The sequence below is a fragment of the Sorex fumeus genome, unplaced genomic scaffold (assembly GCF_029834395.1).
Source record: "Sorex fumeus unplaced genomic scaffold, SorFum_2.1 ptg000125l, whole genome shotgun sequence".
Classification (NCBI taxonomy): Eukaryota; Metazoa; Chordata; class Mammalia; order Eulipotyphla; family Soricidae; genus Sorex; species Sorex fumeus.
Genome location: NW_026606182.1, coordinates 2361926 through 2380973, shown reverse-complemented (window position 1 = coordinate 2380973; position 19048 = coordinate 2361926). Strand labels below are relative to the sequence as shown.

Sequence of the window (19048 nt, the reverse complement as noted above, 5' to 3'; positions counted from 1 at the left end):
TGGAATCCCAGCCTGGAGGCTCTGCGGGCTCCTGTCATTTAATTGTTCTGTTTTCTGCTTTTTTTGGCCACACCTGGGAATGCTCAGGGCTGACTCCTGGCTCTGTGCTCAGGGGTCACCGAGGGACCAGATAGGGACAGAAGGGGCCAGATTGAACCTGCCAGGCACAAGGCAAACACCTTAACCCTGACCTGCTGTGGGGACTGGAGAGAGACAGCGGGACTGGGTTGGATCCTGGGGGTCTGGTTCCCTGAGCCCCACCAGGAGGGATCCCTGAACCCTGCTAGGTCTGGCCCCGAACCTAAAAAATAATGTCCTTTAAAAAACGACAACAACAACAGGGTGCTGGAGTGATAGCACAGCTGGTAGGGCGTTTGTCTTGCACACAGCCGACCCGGGTTCGATCCCCAGCATCCCATAGGGTCCCCTGAGCAGCGCCAGGAGTAATTCCTGAGCGCAGACCCAGGAGTAACCCCTGAGCATCGCCGGATGTGACCCAAAAAGCAAAAAAGGAAAAAGGGGTCCTCATTGGTCACCCAGCAGCACCTCCCAGTCCCTGTGTCCTGGGCTAGAGGGTCCCGCTCAGGAAGCCATAGTGTGTGAGGTGTGAAGGCGCCAGCCACAGTCCCTCCAGCCCAGACTGTGGGCGGTGAGGGGGCGGGGCTGGGGCTGTGGGTGGCCGGTCTAGGGGCCCCAGGCTGCTCACCCGGCCTGGGGACAGCCAATTAGGGGGATAATAGCAATTAGGGGCAACAGTTGCTTAACTGCCTAGTGCTTTTTGTTCTGGAGGCCACACCTGGCAGTGCTCAGGGGTGACTCCTGGTGTTCAGGGGACTGTAGGGGATGCCAGGGACCCGGATGCCAGGGATGGGACCCAGGCTTGGTTGCATGTGAGGCAAGCGCCTACCCACTGTCTTATGAGCCGTTTTTTTCAGTTCTTTGTTTGTGGTCTGTTATCTCTGCAGTGGCCTGGAAGCTAAACAGGGGGCCCGGGCCGGGGCATCAGCAGTGGAGGGCGAGGGCTCTGGGGGGGCTGGCCCTGGCCCTGCGTCCACTTTGCAGCTCAGCAGTCGCACCTTCCGCCCCCTGTGGCTGTCCCTCCAGACTGCAGGGGCCTTGGTGGCCTGCCCGCCTGGGAAGTGCCGGCTCGCAGGGCCCGAGCAGGATGTGGGCAGGGCGACAAGTGGCCAGGCGCCGAGGCGGTGGGTGGCAGCTGGGGTCAGTGGCGGGCAGCGGCGTGAGGCAGAGACGCGGCCCTTTGACCGCCGGCCATTCAGTGGTCACACCGCCCCGGGCATGGCCGTCTGGGCTCTGCACGGTCCTTGCTTCCTCCTCAGCTAAAAAAGGACTTTGCAGGAAATCTGAGGCGGGGGAACCGGCCATCTGGACAGGCCCGGGGCGGTTGTTCGGGGGGGACTTCGGGGTTTGGGGACTCCCAGGCTGGCGCTCCAGTTCTCCAAGCTGACCTGTCTTCCCAGGGGAGGCGGCAGCCCTGGGCGGGTCCTGAGCTGGCACCTGCGGCCCGGCCTTGGGGTCACCCCAGGGCACCTCTCCAGCCACTGAAGCCGGGGTGACACTGTGCCTTCCTGCAGGCGTGCCCATCCTGAGCGCTGAGCTCTTGCAGGTGGGCAGGTGGGGGTACAAGAATGCAGGGACCCCCCGGGGTACGTCCAGCCCGGCTCTGTGCACCTGATGGCAGGTCCTGGGGATGCTGTGCTGGGGGTTGGACTCAGAGACTGGTCCCCCGAGCTTCCATCCTGCCCACCCCCCAGGACTGTTGAGGTCTGAGGGGCCTCCACCCCGTTACAGGGCCCAGCAGGACCCAGGAGAAAGCGTCGGCCAGGGCGCAGCTGCCAGCTCCCGGGACCCCCGAGGGGAGTTATGGTCAGCAGGGCTTGGCTCAGGGGCCGGAGCAACAGGACAGCGGGGAGGGCACTTGCCTTGCACACAGCCGACCTGGGGTCCCTCCCCGGCACCCCACAGGGTCCCGCAAGCACCACCAGGAGTGGCCCCTGAGCACTGAGCCAGGAGTAAGCACTGAGCCCGTTGCAACCCACCCCCAACAAGACAAAACACAACACAAACAGCAGCCTTGGCTGCCCTGCCCAGGGGGAGGCTCCAGGCAGGGACTGAGTCTCCAGGCCCCCAGGCTGCACCCCCAAGGCCTTCAGAAGCTCATCTGAGGAAGAGAAAGGTGGGGTACAGGGAACCCCACAGACCCCTGGTCCTGGGGTAGTGTTTGAGGCTGAAGGGGGGACTTGAAAGGGTTGCCCCGTCTGTCACTCCAGACCACAGCTGTGACAGAAGGCTCCCCCATGAGGAGACACCCCAAGTGGGAGGGGAGACGCCCCGAGTGGGAGGGGAGATGCCCAGATGCCCCGACTGTGAGAGAGGAGAGGCCTCGAGTGCGTGAGGAGACAGGCCCAAGTGTGCACACCTGTTACATGCAGTTCCCCTGTGGAATCAGGGCTCAGTGCCCAGCTCCAGGCGCCCTCTGTAGCAGGAGCCCCAGAGCCAGGCCCTCCAGTCTGTGTTGCGGCCCGGTTGCGGGCTGGCCAGGGGAGGACGCAGCGAGGCGTGCTGCTGCTCTGTCCACACAGGCTGGGGTGCCCTGGACCCCCCAGCAGCCACGGGCCCCCGAGCCAGGCCAGGGGCACAGCAGCATGTGACCCGGCCCCGGGGAGGCTGCAGTGCCGCACCCCACCCCCCGCTGTGGGGCCCCGCCGCCCGGGAAGGGCCACAGAGCAGCGCTCCAGGAAAAAGGACGTTTATTTCCATAAATACTCCTGTTCTCACGCTCGCCGATCCCCCCACTCGGAGCGAGAAGAGCAGTGTGGGCCCCCGCATTCCGGGGGCTGGGGAGGGAGGAGGTGGGACCCCCTCCCCCGTCCTGGGCGCCCCGAGACAGGACCTCAGAGCCGCCCCTGCGCAAGGAAAGCAAAGAGTCAAACCACACACCAGAGTGCAAAGACGGGGTGCGGGCAGTGCCAGCCCCCTGCCGGCCCCCCGCTATGGCTGGGCCTTCCCGTAAGGCATCAGAGACAGGCAGGGCCGGCCGCACCCCGAGGGGGCCGGGCTGCCCGCGACCAAGCTTCTCCCCGGACCCCAAGTCCCGCGGGGGCACCCGGCGGTCCTGCCTCCAGGCTCCCATCAGGTTCCCACCAGGGGCCCCCTCGGCCTCTCGCTGGGCGGGTGGTGGCACCGAGTCCCTTGGGGGCCACAGGAGGGAGAAGCACCGGATGGGGGGCGGCAGTGGGGACGCAGGGTCTTCCTGGCCCCCGCGGGCGCCCCCCCGGCTCGCTGGGCCCCCGCCGCCCCCGGCCTAGAGGCTGCCCCAGGTGTCGGGCGGGGGGAACTGGTCCACGTCGCCCATCTCCGTGAAGGTCCGCTCGCCCATGGTGAACAGCAGCTTGTAGCGCAGACGGACCTTCTCCTGCGGGGGGCAGGAGGGTCAGGGGGGCGTCGGGGGGGCCTCCCCGCACCCCCCGCGCCCGCCCCCCGCCGCGCCTCTTACCTTCTGGGGGTTGGCGAGGAGCAGGACCTGGGTGATGGCCGAGGGGTGGACGATAGGGTTGAAGGCAGGCAGCTCGGTGCCGGATGGCGGCTGCAGCTTCACCTTCATGGCCTGCGGCGGGGACAGCGGTGAGCTCGGGGCTGCTCGGGACTGCCCTGGGCACCCACCCCGGGCCCCTACCCTGGCTCCCCCCACCCCGCACCCGGGCTTGCCTTGGGCACGGCCGACTGGAACACGATGTTGCGGATGGGCTGCGGGGCCGTGCTCAGCATGGAGACCACCACCACGAGCAGGTCGGCCCGGCCGGGCAGCGGGTCACGCGCGAAGTGGAAGAGGACGCGGAAGCCATGCTGGTCGTACACGGTCACCGGCAGGACGCTGCCTGCGGGCACGCAAGGGCGAGGGCGCTGGGCCGGCTCCCCGGCTGCTCGCGGGGCCCCCACCCGCCACTGGAAAACCGGGGGGCACAGGGGCACCCCACACTGTGTCTTTCTTTTGCTTTTTGGGTCGCACCCAGCAATGCTTAGGGGTTCCTCCTGGCTCTGCGCTCAGGAATCCCTCCTGGAGCTGCTCGGGGGACCCTATGGGATGCCGGGAATCGAACCCGAGTAGGCTGCGTGCAAGGCAAACGCCCTCCCCGCTGTGCTATCACTCCAGCCCCTCCCCACGCTGTCGTGGCCAGGACTGCACTGTCCCCACTCACTGGGCTTGATGGACTCCAGGGGCACCGTGACGTGGGCCAGCGAGAGCTCAGGCGCCGCGGGCTGCTGCGGGGGTCCCGCGGGCTCAGGGGAGCCGGAGTGGAGGGGCCCAGGGGGCCCGGCGCTGGGGGCGCCGCTACTGCCCTTGTTCTGCAGATCCCGGAGCGTGAGGCGCGGGGCCGGCTGTGGCCTCTCCCTGCAGCCAGGGCGGGGAGGGGCGGGTTACTCGGGGACCCTCGCCAGCTGCCGGTGTCCCTCCCTCCGCTGCTGGGGGGTCCCCGCCCACACGCGGGCCTCACCATCGCACTTGCTGGGCCTCAGGGGGCAGCGACTGCTGCAGGAGGGTCTTCCCCAGGAGGTCCAGGTCATCCAGGCCGCTGCTGGCCGGAGCGGGGGGCGGTGCGGGGGCCTTGCTGGCCGCATCGGGCACAGGGGTCGGGCCGGGGGCTTCGGGGCCCTCGGAGGACTGTGCAGCAGAGGGTGGGTGAGTCCCGACGGAGGGGCGGGGGGCTCTCCCCGACACCGACCCCCCGCCGGCCACCCTACCTGGAAGCTGTACCAGCCGGCACCGTCCAGGCTGGGACCAGTGGGCGGCGTGGGGTCACTCAGGCCTGCGGGTGCGGGACAGGGACGCCTCGCCCTCAGCAGCGGGGCAGTGCTGGCCGGGGCCTCCCCCCTGCCGTCCTCCTGGGCAGCCCCACTGCTAAGGATGGGAGGAGGGGCCCAGAGAACAGCAGGGGACTACGGGGGCCCCCGAGCAGCGGTGTGCAGGTGACAGGGACTGCCCAGCACCCTGCAGGGTGTGGCTTCCCGTGCCCGGCACCCGCAGGAGGGTCCTCTCAGGGCAGCTCACACGCGGCTGCTCTCGGGGATGAGGCTGGAGCCCACAGATGACTCTCCCCAAGGGCCCTTAGCCCGCTCCCCGCCAGGACCACTGTGGGCCCCCGGTGCTCCGTCCTCTGGGTGAGGGGAACAGTGCCACGTGCCTGGGCAGCTCTGACTTCAGGACTTTTCGAGAGTTCCTGAGACTTCCCAGTTCCCCTAGACACCAGGGCCAGGAAGCCGGTGCCAGGCTGACCCTATGCGCTGTCCCAGTGTGCCCTGCCTGCCATCACAGGCCCCTGGCTTCCTCCACACTGTCCCCTGGGCCTTCACACTGTCCCCTGTGCGCTGTCCCACCGAACCCTGGGCCGTCCTACCGTCTCTGTGCGTTACTGTCCATGGGCCTGCTGCCCTGCCCGCTGCCCCCTCCCCAAGCCTCCCTGCACAGTCGCCCCCTCACCCAGGGCCATGAGCTCGTCGTCCAACAGGGAGACGGAGGCGCTGGGCTGCTCCGGGCTGCTGGGGTCGGAGGAGCGGGTGGGCACGGCGGGGCAGGGGGTGCCCGCGGGAGGCAGGTCCAGGCCTGACAGGTCCAACAGGGCAGAGGAGCTGCCTGGGGGAGGAGAGAGGCCATGCTGGGGGGCGTGGGGAGCCAAGCGCCCCACTTCCGTCCCGGAGACCAGACCCTCCCGTCCCACCTCTGCCCTTGGAAGCTCTGTGCAGGCTCCACCTCCAGGGCCAGTCCCCAGTGAGAGAGAGAGAGAGAGAGAGAGAGAAAGAGAGAGAGAGGAGAATAAAGGAATAGGAAAGAGAGAAGAAGCGGAAGAGAGAGGAGGGAGGAGAGGGAGAGGAAAGGAAAGGGGAGGAGCACAGCGGCCCTGAGCCCGCCGCTCACCGGGGATGGGCCCGGCCGTCTCGCCGTTCACCTCCTCGCCCCGCACCAGCTGCTTGTACAGGTTGATGGCCTGCGTGAGGCTGTCGTTGGCCTGCAGGATCTCCGCTGGAACAGGCAGGGGGCAGGCTGAGGGCCACGGGGTGCAGGGGTGGGGGGACTCGGGCCCCAGGGCCAGACCCCTGATGCCTCAGGCCTGCCGGCTCTTCCCGCTCACTCCCCACTCTGCCCCCACTCAGGCCCAGTGCTCAGAGCATGGGGGGGGGGCTGAGTGGCGCTTGGGGAGGCGGCACCCGGCTCGCTGCCCCTGTGGGCCTGGTGACAGGAAGGGACCTGCGTCCTGCCGCGCTCCTCCCCTGCAGGTCCTCCCTCTCCCTCCTCCAGAGAGCCAAGGTCAGGAGGCACGGGGCGGCCCCTAGCGGCGGCTCCTACCAACTGCACCTCAGGGACCGAGGAGGACCTAGGACCTGGGGTGGGGGCTGGGGGACGGTGGAATAGGGCCTCTCCCGGGGTCTCACCTAAAGCCTCATCGTTGTCCTCTGTGTCGCTGGCCAAACGGAAGAGGGTGGGTCGCATCCGCTCGCAGCGCTGGTACAACTCCTGGAGGTAGTGAGTGGGCCGCGGGGATCAGGACAGCAGGGCCAGGGGGCGGGGCTACACGCAGGGGGCGGGCCCAGGGGCAGGGCCACAATGAGGAGCCAGTCTGGCCAGGGGGCGTGGCCAAGGGGCACATGGGCGGGGCTACACGCAGGGGGCGGGCCCAGGGGCAGGGCCACAATGAGGAGCCAGTCTGGCCAGGGGGCGTGGCCAAGGGGCACGCGGGCGGGGCTACACGCAGGGGGCGGGGCCAAGCGGGCCCGGGGGCGGGGCGGCCGCACCTTCATCAGCTCCTCGCTGCTCTGCGCCGCCCCGCCGCCCTGGCTGTGGTTCATCACCATCTCGGTGAGCAGCTTGACGTTGTTGTTCACCTCCTCGATGGCGCTCACCCGCTTGGAGATCTTCTCCATCCGCTTCTGGTCCTGCGGAGGCATCGGCACAGCCGCTGTCAGAGACGGGGCGCGCCGAGACGGACCTCCAGGGGCGCGAGCGGCCGCGGCCGGCCCGGGCCACCTTCGGCCAGCTGGGCAGCCGTCCTCCAGCCACTGACGGACCTCTGCGCCGGGCCTCGGCGTCGGGGAGGCGCAGGGACCCCAGCTGGAGCCCGCCCACAGGGCCCTGCCCCGGGGACCTGACCCTCCGAGTGGCCTCTGTGCCCAACGACAGGAGGCCCCGGCTGAGACAGGGCTCGGAGCTCAGAGTCCTTTGCAGGCAGGAGCCTGGGCACTGCGCCCCCTTATGTGTGAGAAGCGACAGGGTACAGCCCGTAAGCCGTCAGGGCCGGGACTCAGGCCTGGAGAGGCACAGGGGGACCGCGGGCTGCTGTCCACCCGGCTTCCCACTAACATCCTAAAGGGGTCTGGGGGATACACACACACACACACACACACACACACACACACACACACACCACGACTTTCGCCTGCCCCTCGAGCCCACAGCTTATCCTCAGACAAAGCAGGACCACCCCTACCTCTCCCCCCCACCCCCTCCTGTCCTGGGGCTGCAGTCTCTGCAGTCACACCCGGCAACACTCAGGACTCACTCCTGATGGTGCTCAGGGGACCCTATGGCGTGCTGGGGATGTACCCAGGTCCTCTGCATGCAAGGCGAGCGCCCTCTGGCCCAGAGAGTGCTCGTCTAGGCACTGAGGCCTGGGTGTGCACTGATGCCTGCACCATCCTTCTCCACAAATGCAGAGCGCGCGTGTGCAGACGCAGGCCTGGTGTGGTCCCTGGCACCACACAGGCCCGAGTGCCACAGGGAGTGAGTCCCTCAGAGTAAGGCCTGACTGCTTCCGACTGGGACGGGAGAGCCAGTCCGCCAGGTAAAGGCAGACCCGGGCGGCGTGCTCAGCGGCGGGGGGGCCCCCCCACCCCGGCACCCCGGCTCCCGGCGGGCATCACCTCCTGCACCATGTCCTTGATGAGCTTGTTGGCGGCGCGGAGGTCCTCGGGGTGCGAGCTCTTCAGCAGGCGCGCCAGCATCTGGGGGCACAGAGGGGGCACTGACTCGGGGTGCCCTGACCCCCAGCAGGGGCAGCTCAGGAGGTCACCCTCCAGGAAAGCGGCCTCCGTGCAAGGCCCCTACTTTCTCTCACCCCTGGGGCTGACTCTTCATCTTGCCTTTGTGCACTTGGGGGGCCCCCGGAGGGGGAAAGGCCCGAAGCCGCCGTGCTTCTCCACAGGGGCGCGGGGCATCCCCTCTGCACCCGGCCCGCGGGGGCCTCACCTTGGATTTCTCCTCGTCCTCGAAGATGACATTCTTGGGCCGAGGGGGAGGGAGGGCGAAGGCGGTGACGGCGTCATCCGGGAGCTTGGGGTCCGCCTTCACGATCCCTGGGGAGAGGGGGGTGGGCAGGCCGTGGGGGTGGTGGCAGGCTCTCTCAGCCCGCTCGCTGGCTCCGGACCCAGTGGGCGGCCGGGGGATCTGCTCCTGGGGGAGACCGGCTAGGCACCGCTTTGGGGCCCCCCCGCACGGAAGTGTGACCCCGACCCACCTCCTCACCCCCCACAACAGCTGGGGCCGCGGGCTCACCCTGCTTCTTCAGCATCTGGTAGGCCTCTGCGATCTTGGCCTCCTGGGGCAGCCCGACCGTCCAGCTGTACAGCAGCTCCAGGACCTTGTTCTTCACCTTCTCCGACGTGCGCGAGCCCTGGTACTTGGGGCACGGGGAGAGAAGACAGGCGGGTCGGACTGCGCCGCCTCCCTTCGCCCTAGGGGGACCCCCACGAGCCTCCAACCAGCTTGGTGCTGACCAAGCTCGCCCCCTGGCTTGGGGGCGCTCACTGTGCCGGCCCTGTGGGCCTCAGTTTCCCCCAGAAGTGGGGGTGACTGTGGTGGCCTGTGAAGCATGGGGCCCGGCTGCCCGTGGACCCCTCTGGCTGGACCCCAGGAGGGAGGAGTGGCCGGCTGGGGGGAAGGGGCGTGGGGAGGGGCGACTGCGCCCGCGCCCTGGCACCTCGAGGGGGAGGGGGGCTCCGGCGGGCCGGGCACCCACCTTGGGCGACACCACCTTGATGAGCTCGTTGAGGAAGCGGAACTTGCCCACCTCGTCGTGGAACCTCTTGCCGCAGCTCTTCATGCACGTCTCCAGCACCTGCGTGAGGTGGGGGGTGAGGGGACCCCGCGCGGGCCGGGCGGCGGCCGTCCTCCTGCATCTCGGCCGGGGACCGGCCCCAGGGGTGGGCAGGAGAGGGAGGGAAGAGGGTCCCGAGGTCACAGAGGCCCGGGAGACCCCGCACTCCCCGGGGAACAGGGCGGGCGATGGGGCCCCGGGGCTGCTCGGCGACACGCCTGCGTCGCCTTTACTCCTCGAGGGTCACGCGTGGCGCTACTCGGGGCTCACTCCTGACAGGCGAGGGGGACCCTCAGAGAGGCAGGGGCTCGAACCCGGGTGCGCCGTGTGCAAGGCCTGCGCCCTCCCCGCTGTGCTCCGGCTCAGCCCCTGTCCCCATATGGACCTTCCACGGCCCCCCGCGGGCAGGGACCGCCTTGGCCCTCCCCCTCAGTGCCGGAGCTGTGTGACCCCGGAACTAGGATTTGGGGGGACACACACGCACAGGCGCGCAATTCCGACAGGACCACCTGGCTCGCCTGAGCGACATCAGCTCCGTGGAGACCGCCGTGCACAGGGACAGACAGGTCGCCAGCCGGCCTGCACTGGCCCACCCAGGGCCCCCCGCAGAAGTGGGCCTGCGCCTCACTGCAGACAGGGGTGGGGGTCCAAAGGCCCCTCCTACCAACAAGAGGCCTGCCTTTTTTTTTTCTTTTGGGTCACACCCGGCGATACTCAGGGCTGACTGCTGGCTCTGCACTCAGGAATCACTCCTGGCGGTGCTAGGGGGACCCTACAGGATGCTGGGGATCGAACCCGGATCGGCCGTGTGCAAGGCAAATGCCCTACCCGTTATACTATCGCTCTGGTCCAAGAGGCCTAACTCCTGTGGGGGCAGGGGGCTGGACGCTGGCTTGGGGGGGTCCTGGGGGGCTGGCCCCGTTCTAGGCTACCCTGGCTCCGTGCCCGCGGGCCCTGCAGGGTGCCGCCACGCCTCACCGTCAGAGCCTGCACGGCCTCCCACTCCTGTGGGGACTGGATCTTGTGCGCCAGCAGCCGAGTGGCCAGGGGAGGCCTGCGGGAGAGAGGACGAGCGGATGGCGGGAGCCCCAGGAGCTGTCCCGGGGGGCCCGGCAGGGTGAGACCCCAAGGCCAAGCAGGGAGGGTGGGAGGCAGGTGGGCGTCTTGGGCAGGCTGGAGCCTGAGCCCCTGACCCACGAGGGGGGCCCTGGGCACAGGGCCTCGAGACAGGCCGAGGGAGCACCCTGGCCCTGCCCGGCCTCCCGGGGGGAGCACCATGGAGCCGAGACTCCCTAGTGCCAGCCCCGCCCAGGGCTCAGCTGACCCGGGGCCCCCCAACGTGTGGGTCTAAGCCCAGGTTCCCCCTCCCATCCTGTTGGGCATGTGGAGACCCCCACTTTGGGGGCCCCCAGAGTGTCTCCTGGGGTCCCCCTGCAGGGCCAGAGCCAGCTCAGGGCTACTCTGCTCTGTGACCCCGGGACCGAGTGCTGAGGGTCTGAGCACCCGGCCGGCACCTCCCTGAGGCCCATGGGCCGTGCAGGGGGACTCGTACCCCTCGAAGTCCTCGTTGAGCTGCTCGCAGAAGCCGTTGATGCCCGCCCAGTTCAGCTCCTTGTTCAGGGGGTTGGTGGCCTTGTCTGCAGGGGAGAGTCGGGGTGAGCAGGGGGCAGGGCTGAGTCCTCACTGCTTCTTGCTGTGGACCGGCTCTGGGGGACCTGCTCAGAGCCCAGCCCTGACTCCTCGCGCCACCCCGCCCCCACGCTGCGTCCAAAACTAATTCCTGGGGACCTGCCCAGAGGGTGCCCCCTCCCCGCGCAGGAAAAGAACCCCCCCTACACAGCTTGCCCCGTCCGGGCTGGGTCCAGGAAGGAGGATCTCGGAGCCACGAACGGCTGCCTGGAGGAGGCGACCGGGCAAGGTCTCGAGGTCTCGAAAGCGCTCGGCTCCGTGGCCAAGGAGGCGAGTGTGGCCACCGAGCTGCGGGCAGGGCAGGAGGGTGGGGGTGGGACTGTGGCCTTCCCTGGGGGCTGGGGGGCCAGGCAGCTCTTCTCCCTCAGGAACAGCTCAGCTGCCGCTTCCTCCAGGAAGCCCACTGGGTCAGCTCTCTCCTGTGACACTCAGATCCCATCCTGACTACATCCTGGCAGGGGGCAGGGGGGCCTGGCTTTGCGGGTCCCAAGTTCAGGGACAACTGTGGTCCGAGACAGGGAAGTGGGGCTATGGGAGGGGGCGTCCCACTGTGGCGACACGGCAGGTCCGTCTGGGGCCCCTGCTGTGGAGGGGGTACGAGCCCTGGGACCCAGTCAGTGCCCGAAGGCTGCTCCTTCCTCTCCCGCAGATTCCAGAAAGCCCCACGCAGCACAGAGCAGACAAAACCCAGGCCCACCAGGCCAGTACAAATTGGCCCGAGTTCCACAGAGACCCCCAGACCCCGGGACACGAAACTCCTGCCAGCCCCCAAGGGGGGCCGAGGAACTGCCCCCATGTCCAGGGTTAGTAGGGCTGGCTCCAGGAGTCCCCGCCTGGGGGACCCCAGGCGGAGCAGGCAGATGGGACCCCGCGGTCCATCAGCTCTGGGCAGCAGTGGGTGGACCCTAAAACAGGAAGTTCCCTCCAGTGTGGGCGCATGACCCAGAGGAGACAGATGCGGGCTCTGGGGAGCGCCTGAGTCAGGGTCCGGGGGGAAGGTCAAGGCATCACGAGACAGCTCGTGTGTCCCCCATGTGTCCCCTGCATGTGTCCCCTGCATGGGGGGGCCGGACCATCTTCCCCGTCCCCAGTGACAGGTGGACCCCCTCTACTCAAAGCCGGAGGGAGGGGCTTCAGGGGAGGGCCTCCACACCGGCACCCCCGGGGGCCTGCCAGTGACCCTCAAAGGAGCTCCCAGGCAGCCTCGGGTCCACCCCCCTCCCCACCCCCCAGACGCTGACCTCCAGGGCAGGGCAGGGCCCACACTTGGGGCATTCCAGAACAGCCCTGGTGGCCGCAGGGGCCTCCTGGCCACCCCTTCCTGGGCCAGCCCGGCCGGAGGCCTCCCAGGAGCGCGGGATCAGGGTCCAGGTCTGCCCAGGACCGGAATCAAAGGGCCCCTAGGGGCCGCCAGGGCCCGTGGGAGCGCCCAGGGCCGCCGCCTGGGCCGAGGGCAGCGCAGGGGGGAGTCGGGGAAGCCCCCCGGGTGCGAGCTGCTGCGTGGCCCAGGGCCTCCGCGGCAGGAAGCCGCGTCTGAGGACCCGGGACCCGGGTGGGGGGTCGCCCAGGGTCTGGGGGCGTCTAGCGAGAGAACCCTAACTGACTCCCGGGCCTTTGAGACTGCAGGGTCGGGGGAGGGACCCCGGAGTTCCAGGGGTCAGGCAGGCCAGCTCGGGGGACCCTGACTTAGTGTCCACCTCTGCGGTCCGCGGGGGACGCGGGGACCCGGGGTCAGGGGGTCGGCGTCCCCCGAGGGCCACGCGCGTGCGCCCCCCGCCCCAAGGAAGGTAGGTGGGGGGGCGCTGGGCCTGGGGGCGCGTGGCGGGGCGCCGCGCGGCCCCTCCTCCCCGGGGGTCGCACGGAGGGGAGTCGGGGGCTCGGGGCGCCGCCCCTCCCGGGCCGGGGGCGGGGCGTGAGGAGGGGGCGCCCCCCGCAGCCCGCCCCCGCCGGCCCGGGGCCCGCCTCGTCCCCCCGGTTCCGGTTCCGGTCCGGCCCGCGCCCCTCCTGGACACTCACTGATTCGCGCCTCCAGCGTCTCCGGCTCCATGGCGGGCTCCATCGGCCGCGGGACCCCCGGCTCGGCGCCGCCCCCCGCCCCCGCCGCTCTCGCGGGACTCCCCGGCGCCGCCCTCGGCCGATTAAAGGGGCAACGTCCGCCCCGACGCGCGGGAGCGGCGCACCTGACCGCCGGGGACCATCGAGTCGCGCGCGGGCGCGCCTAGAGCGCCGCCCGCGCCCCGGCCCCGCCCCCCGGCGGCGGCGCGCTACGTCGTCGTCCGTCGCGGGCGGTCCCGCCCCCTCCCCGCCGCCGGCCTCCCTCGTTCACGGCGCTGCGGCGGGACAGGACGCGGAGGGGCCGGGGGCCGAGGGCGGCGCTATGGAAACCCGCCCCCGGGGACGCGCTCGCCCGTTCCGCGTCGTCACGGAGGGGCGCGTGACCGCTTCCGGGAGCGCGCGCGGCGGCCATGTTTGTGAGGGGCGCGGGGTCACTTCCGGGGATCCGGGAGCACTTCCGGGGCGCGCCGACCAGGCGCTTCCGCTCGGCTGCCGAAGAGGGAGGGGCTCTTAAAGGGGCCCTGACGTCGGCAGCCGGCGGTGAGAGAAACGACCGGTCCGCGAAGTTGTGCTGAGCGCAGAAGGCTGTCTGGGGCTTTGCACACGGCCCAGGCCTCGCACATGAATCTAGTCACTCCCCACTTCACACGCAGGAGCCAGATGATTGCTTCTCCTGAGATTGCGCAAGAGGCAGGGGCTGGGTGCCCGCGCATGCATCCTGCAGTCATTGCTGCAACTCGGCCTCTGCCCTTCTCTGCGGCCCTAGGGGCTCGAGGCCAGGTCTGACATCTGCCACACAAAGAAGCCTCCACGCCCGCCCCCAGCTCAGAATGGACGGAAGGCTGAGGCAGGTGTTGCCAAAGAGCGAGACGGTGCTCTTAGCGGGAAAAAAGACGGTCTGGTTTCTCCTTGTAAATCTGCGGAGGATAAAAGCTATTCCTGGTCCAGGAGTTGAAGGAAATCACTGATCCGAGCTCAAGCTATTTGCCCTGCCTGGGGAGCTGGCGGGTAAGGCGCTGGCCTTGCACGCAGGTGACCCGGGTCCGTACCTGGCACCGTGTATTGCCCCCTGAGCATCATCAGGGACGATCCCTGATGGGGTAAACCCACAGACGGCCAGGGGAGGGTTTCTGCTGGTTGCCAGGGACCCTCATGGGTAAGGGGTAAGGGGAGGAAATAACTGACAATTTCTTTTTCAGAAAGTAGCACACGGTGCCCCAGAGGGGCAGCTGTTTGAAATGAATTTCCAGATTACATGCGAATAGAAATAGATCTGAAATCTCATGCAGGATTCTGAGAAGAGGAAAGTCTTTTTTTTTTTTTTTTTTTTTTTTTGCTTTTTGGGTCACATCCGGCGATGCTCAGGGGTTCCTCCTGGCTCTGCACTCAGGAGTTAGTCCTGGCGGTGCTCGGGGGACCATATGGGTTGCTGGGAATCGAACTTAGGTTGGTCGCATGTAAGGCAAACGCCCTACCCGCTGTGCTATTGCTCCAGTCCCAAGAGGGTAGTTTTGAGGGTGGTGATTTACCAGTTAGAAGAACACCTGAGGGGCAGAGGGTGGGTTTAGTCTCCAGTGGGTGTGGCCCCCAAACTTTCAAACCCTTTTTTTTTTCTTTTGGCTTTTGGGTCACTCAGGGGTGCTCAGGGCTTATGCCTGGCTCTGGGCTCAGACCACTTCTGGCGGTGCTTAGGGGACTATATGGGGTTCTGGGGATCAAACCTAGCCTCGAGGCATGCGATACAACTGCATTACCGGCTGGGCTATCACTCCCTTCCCCAAAAGTCCTGACTTCTTTTTGGTTTTTTTTGCTTTTTTGGGTCACACCCAGTGATGCTCAAGGGTTACTCCTGACACTGCACTCAGAAATTACTCCTGGTGGTGCTCAGGGAACCATATGGGATGCTGGGGATTGAACCTGGGTCGGCTGCTGCAAGGCAGATGCCCTGCCCTGCTGTACCACTGGCCACGTAGAATTTGGCCCCCACCTGTACTTACCATTAGTAATTGAAAACTGTCATGGTATGAGCAGGTGCGATATTTAAAAATGATGCGTGTGTATGAATACAATAAAGTACGGAGTTATCTACCGATCACTTGGTCCTTTCATCTGGTTTTAAAGAGTCTCGGACCTTATTGTTTTCATCGTTTTTGGTGTCCAGTGTTTGTAACTCATTAACTGTTGGCAGAAACGCACCCGGCTTCCTGGCTTTGTGTCCTGCAGGCTTGCAGGAAAACCTTGATCACAGATGGGTACAGCACAAAGAGAAGGAAGTGGGCCCAGCGCACAGCTCCTGGTGGACTGAAATCAGGGAGGGCAAAGCAACTTTTTTTCTTTAATTTTATTTTGGAGGTAAATTTGATTTTATTTTTATTTTATTTTGGAGTTCTTTTATTTTATTTTATTTTATTTTGGAGTTCTTTAATTTTATTTTGGAGTTCGATTCCTCCACCCCTCTCGGAGAGCCCGGCAAGCTACCGAGAGTATTCGATATGCCAGACACAGTAACAACAAAGTCTCCAATGGAGACGTTACTGGGCCCGCTCGAGCAAATCGACGATCAACGGGAGGGCTAAAATTTTAAATTTTTATTTTGGAGGTCACACCCAGAGTAGCAATACAGGGACTGTATTCCTGGCGGTCCTGGGAACGTATGGGGATCGGGGGAGGACCCGGGTCAGCTGACCGGGGTCAGTCGCGTGGAAGGCAGCGCCCGAACCGCTGGACTGTCTCTCCAGCTCCCCAGTTTTGGGCAGATCTTGACCTGGTACCGGGGATCAGCCTAGTGACGTCAAGACCAGGGACCGCAAGGGAAACCGCCTTGCCCCGACCGGTTACTCTCTATCGCCGCCTGGTGGTCGGCCGGGGAACCTGCCGGTGGCGGCGTCTCCAGCAACCCTGGGCTTTTATAAAGGCACAGAATTTGCGGGAATCTGATTCTGGAATCTGGAGGATCCGATTCCTCTGGGCAGCCGCCCTGACCAACGACCTCGATTCGCCTTTGAGAACCGCAGTGACCTCGTCTGGGAGAGCCAGGGGTGGAGCGCGGTCACTTTCCCCCTTGAAACTCAACCAATTCAGCCCCCTGGGGTCACTTTCGGAATTCTGCCCCGCAGGCCGTTAAAATGATACAGCACAGTGTATCCTGTTTACTGTATTCCTCAGTAAAAGCTGCAACATAATATGTACTGGGAAACTCTTTGCTCGCTTTCTTTTATTACTGAAATGAATTATTACAGTGAAATGAAACCCCATTTCCTGTGTGGCTTTTAGGGCGACTATGGGCTGGCAGGAGTTCTTGGGGGGGTAGTTTTGGTTTGGGGGATCATACCAGCTCCTAGTTCTGTACTCAGGGTTCATTCCTTTCAGTGCTCGGGGACCATATGTCGTGCCAGGGTCAGCCACAAACATGACAAGCATTTTAACCTCCAGTCCCTTGGTGTGACTATTTATTTTTTTTGAGGTTTCCTTTGTGAGTCTTTTTTATTTCTTTTTCTACACTGGAGGTATTCAGGGTTTACTCCTGGCTTTGTGCTCAGGGATCCCTTCTGACAATGCTCAGGGGAACAGATGGGGTGCTGAGGGTCAAACCAGGGTAAGCCATATGCAACGGGAGCATCCTCCCCGTCTCTTTGGCATATTTTGGTTTTTGGGTCACGCCCAGTAATGCTCAGGGATTACTTGTAATTACTCTTGGCAGTACTCGAGACCGTATGGGATCCCGGGGATTGAGCCTGGGTGGGGTACATGCAAGGAAAACATCCTACCCACCATACTATCTTTCTGGCCCCTCTACAAAGCACACTGTTTTGGGCTTATGTTTGTGGCCACATCCGGTGACGTTCAGGGCTTACTCCTGGCTCTGCCTACACTCAGGGATCACTGCTGGTGGGCACAGGGATCCGATATGGGGTGCCGGGGATCAAACCTGGGTTGGCTGTGTGCAAGACAAGCACCCTCCCGGCTGTACTATTATTCCAGCCCCAGTCCTCACGGCACTTCAAAGCAACTAGAGCCTGTTAACCCAGGCTGACCTCTGGGGACGTCAGCCTCGACCCCAATCCCTGTAAATCTGTAAGAATAGGTACACGGAGACCAGAGTGATAGCACAGCAGGTAAGGCATTTGCCTTGCATGCGGCTGACCCGGGTTCAATCCCAGGCATCCCATCGGGTCCCCCGAGCACCACCAGGAGTGATTCCTGAGTGCAGAGTCAGGAGGAACCCCTGAGCATCACCGAGTGTGACCCAAAAGACCAAAAAGAAAAATAATGAGTGGGTGATCATGAGGTTGGGGCAAGAGAAGACATGGGGATTGCATTTGGGGAGACCTGTGGGAGGACACTTGAATCTTTCCTGGGGGGATTCTAGAAGGTCTGGGGAACAAGTTGACATCCTAGGACCCCAGCCAGACTCCAGTGTTCACATCTCTCCTCCAGGCTGGCCCCTTGTGTGGGAAGGTGGGGGACATCGAGGACCATGGCCATCACCAGCTCCTCTACTCATCCGGCGATTCCCAGAATTGGGATCTTTCTCCCGATTTAATTTATTTTTTAATTTATTATTTGGTGGGGAGCGGCTTCCAGTAATGATCGAGGACCTGGAGGTCATCCAGGTGATACTCAGTCAACCAAGCCAGATGGGTCAATGTCCGAACATTCCAGCCTCCGGTTGATGCTTTGATGCCCAACATTGCTCGGGGGAGCCAGAAGTTGGTCCTGGGGTGAGCGTGTGATGCTGGGGATGGAACTCGGGGTCTCCCGGACGTGACGCACACGCCCCAGTCCTTTAAGCCAGCTCCCCAGCATTTTTCTATCCCTGTTTGAGGGAGGAGAATTTGGAGGTCCAGAGCAGGGAAGTGATTGGTGGCCGGCGGACCGAGAACATAGAAGCTGACCAATCCCAGAGCCGGTGGGCGGTGTCCCAGGTCCGCACATAGAAGCTGACCTTTCAGTGGATTTGGATCAACATTCAGGAAATGAGCAGACAGGCTGTTTCCAGTGTCACCTGAGTGAGTGGGGTGAAGGTCAAGGGCTGTGGGCCCGAAGATCCGCGGACTAACTTAGTACAACCGTAAAGAATGGAGGGTACCTAAATTTAGACACGGCTCCAGAAATAACCTTTGTTATCAGAAAAAAAAAAAAAACGCTCTTCAGGCAGAGCGAAAGTCCAGAGGCAAACTTGGTCGCATGGAGCCATTTCTTCTGATGCAAAGTTTCCCTCTCCTGAACCCCCATTCCCACCCCAACCTCCATCCTGTTTCTCATTATATAGGTGCTAACACCCCCTCCTCCATCATATTTGATTTCCTTTTGAATTTACAGACATAGCGGGTAGGGCGTTTGCCTTGCACACGGCTGACCCAGGTTCGATTCCTCCATCCCTCTCGGAGAGCCCGGCAAGCTACCGAGTGTATCCCGCCCGCACGGCAGAGCCTGGCAAGCTCCCTGTGGCCTATTCGATATGCCAAAAAACAGTAACAAGTCTCTGGGGCTGGAGCAACAGCACAGCGGGTAGGGCGTTGGCCTTGCATGCAGCCGACCTAGGTTCGATTCCCAGCATCCCATATGGTCCCCTGAGCACCGCCAGGAGTAATTTCTGAGTGCATGAACCAGGAGTAACTCCTGTGCATCGCCAGGTGTGACCCCCCCCAAAAAAAAAAAAACAGTAACAAGTCTCACAATGGAGATGTTACTGTTGCCTGCTCGAGCAAATTGATGAGCAAATTGATGAGGACAATGCTACAATGCTAACAGCTATTCACTATCCATATTCATACCCATATTCATTAATTGGGTCCTTTTCTCCTACTCATCTATCTGATTTTTGTTGTTTTGGGACCAGACCCAGCAGTGCTCAAGGGGTAACTCCTGGCTCTGCATTCAGGCATCAATCCTGGCAGGCTCAGGGGACCATATGAGATGCCAGGGATCAAGCCCAGTTTGGTCACATGCAAGGCAAGCACCGTAGTCACTCGTCTATCTGTTATTGATTTCTTTGCTTGTCCAGCCCAAGAAGAACTCAGGGTAGGAGAGGGAATGTCTTCCCCCGGGCGCTGACCCTGAGTGGGAGTCAGATATAAGCAAAGGGTCTGGGTGGACAGAAGAGCAAGTGCAAAGGGTCTGTGGTCAGCTAATAAGACTGAACTCAAGTTTAAGTGTCTTCACCCAAAGACTGGGCTTGGATCTGGGAGCACCAATTC

General features: G+C 64.3%; 3 protein-coding genes across 3 annotated transcripts in view; 1 reads left to right on the top strand and 2 right to left on the bottom strand.

Moving 5' to 3' along the window:
• GGA1 (golgi associated, gamma adaptin ear containing, ARF binding protein 1) overlaps positions 1–13041 on the bottom strand; it is a 119471-nt gene extending 106430 nt beyond the window's left edge. The window contains exons 1-17 of the mRNA XM_056137578.1: positions 12810–13041; positions 10657–10741; positions 10083–10158; positions 9027–9125; positions 8564–8687; positions 8258–8364; positions 7933–8013; positions 6808–6948; positions 6448–6529; positions 5933–6037; positions 5498–5650; positions 4762–4826; positions 4515–4681; positions 4218–4411; positions 3727–3896; positions 3515–3625; positions 3323–3433 (exon numbers count right to left, since the gene is read on the bottom strand). Coding sequence (XP_055993553.1) covers positions 3323–3433; positions 3515–3625; positions 3727–3896; positions 4218–4411; positions 4515–4681; positions 4762–4826; positions 5498–5650; positions 5933–6037; positions 6448–6529; positions 6808–6948; positions 7933–8013; positions 8258–8364; positions 8564–8687; positions 9027–9125; positions 10083–10158; positions 10657–10741; positions 12810–12852 — 1914 coding nt within the window. The 5' untranslated portion in view covers positions 12853–13041. The remainder of the gene's footprint in view (positions 1–3322; positions 3434–3514; positions 3626–3726; positions 3897–4217; positions 4412–4514; positions 4682–4761; positions 4827–5497; positions 5651–5932; positions 6038–6447; positions 6530–6807; positions 6949–7932; positions 8014–8257; positions 8365–8563; positions 8688–9026; positions 9126–10082; positions 10159–10656; positions 10742–12809) is intronic.
• The window catches only part of LGALS1 (galectin 1), a 125668-nt gene that overhangs the window by 37645 nt on the left and 68975 nt on the right, over positions 1–19048 (bottom strand). The window lies entirely within an intron of this gene.
• Positions 13259–19048, top strand: part of LGALS2 (galectin 2) — a 28158-nt gene continuing 22368 nt past the window's right edge. Inside the window, exon 1 of the mRNA XM_056137467.1 lies at positions 13259–13388. Within this exon, the coding sequence (XP_055993442.1) occupies positions 13259–13388 (130 nt within the window). The remainder of the gene's footprint in view (positions 13389–19048) is intronic.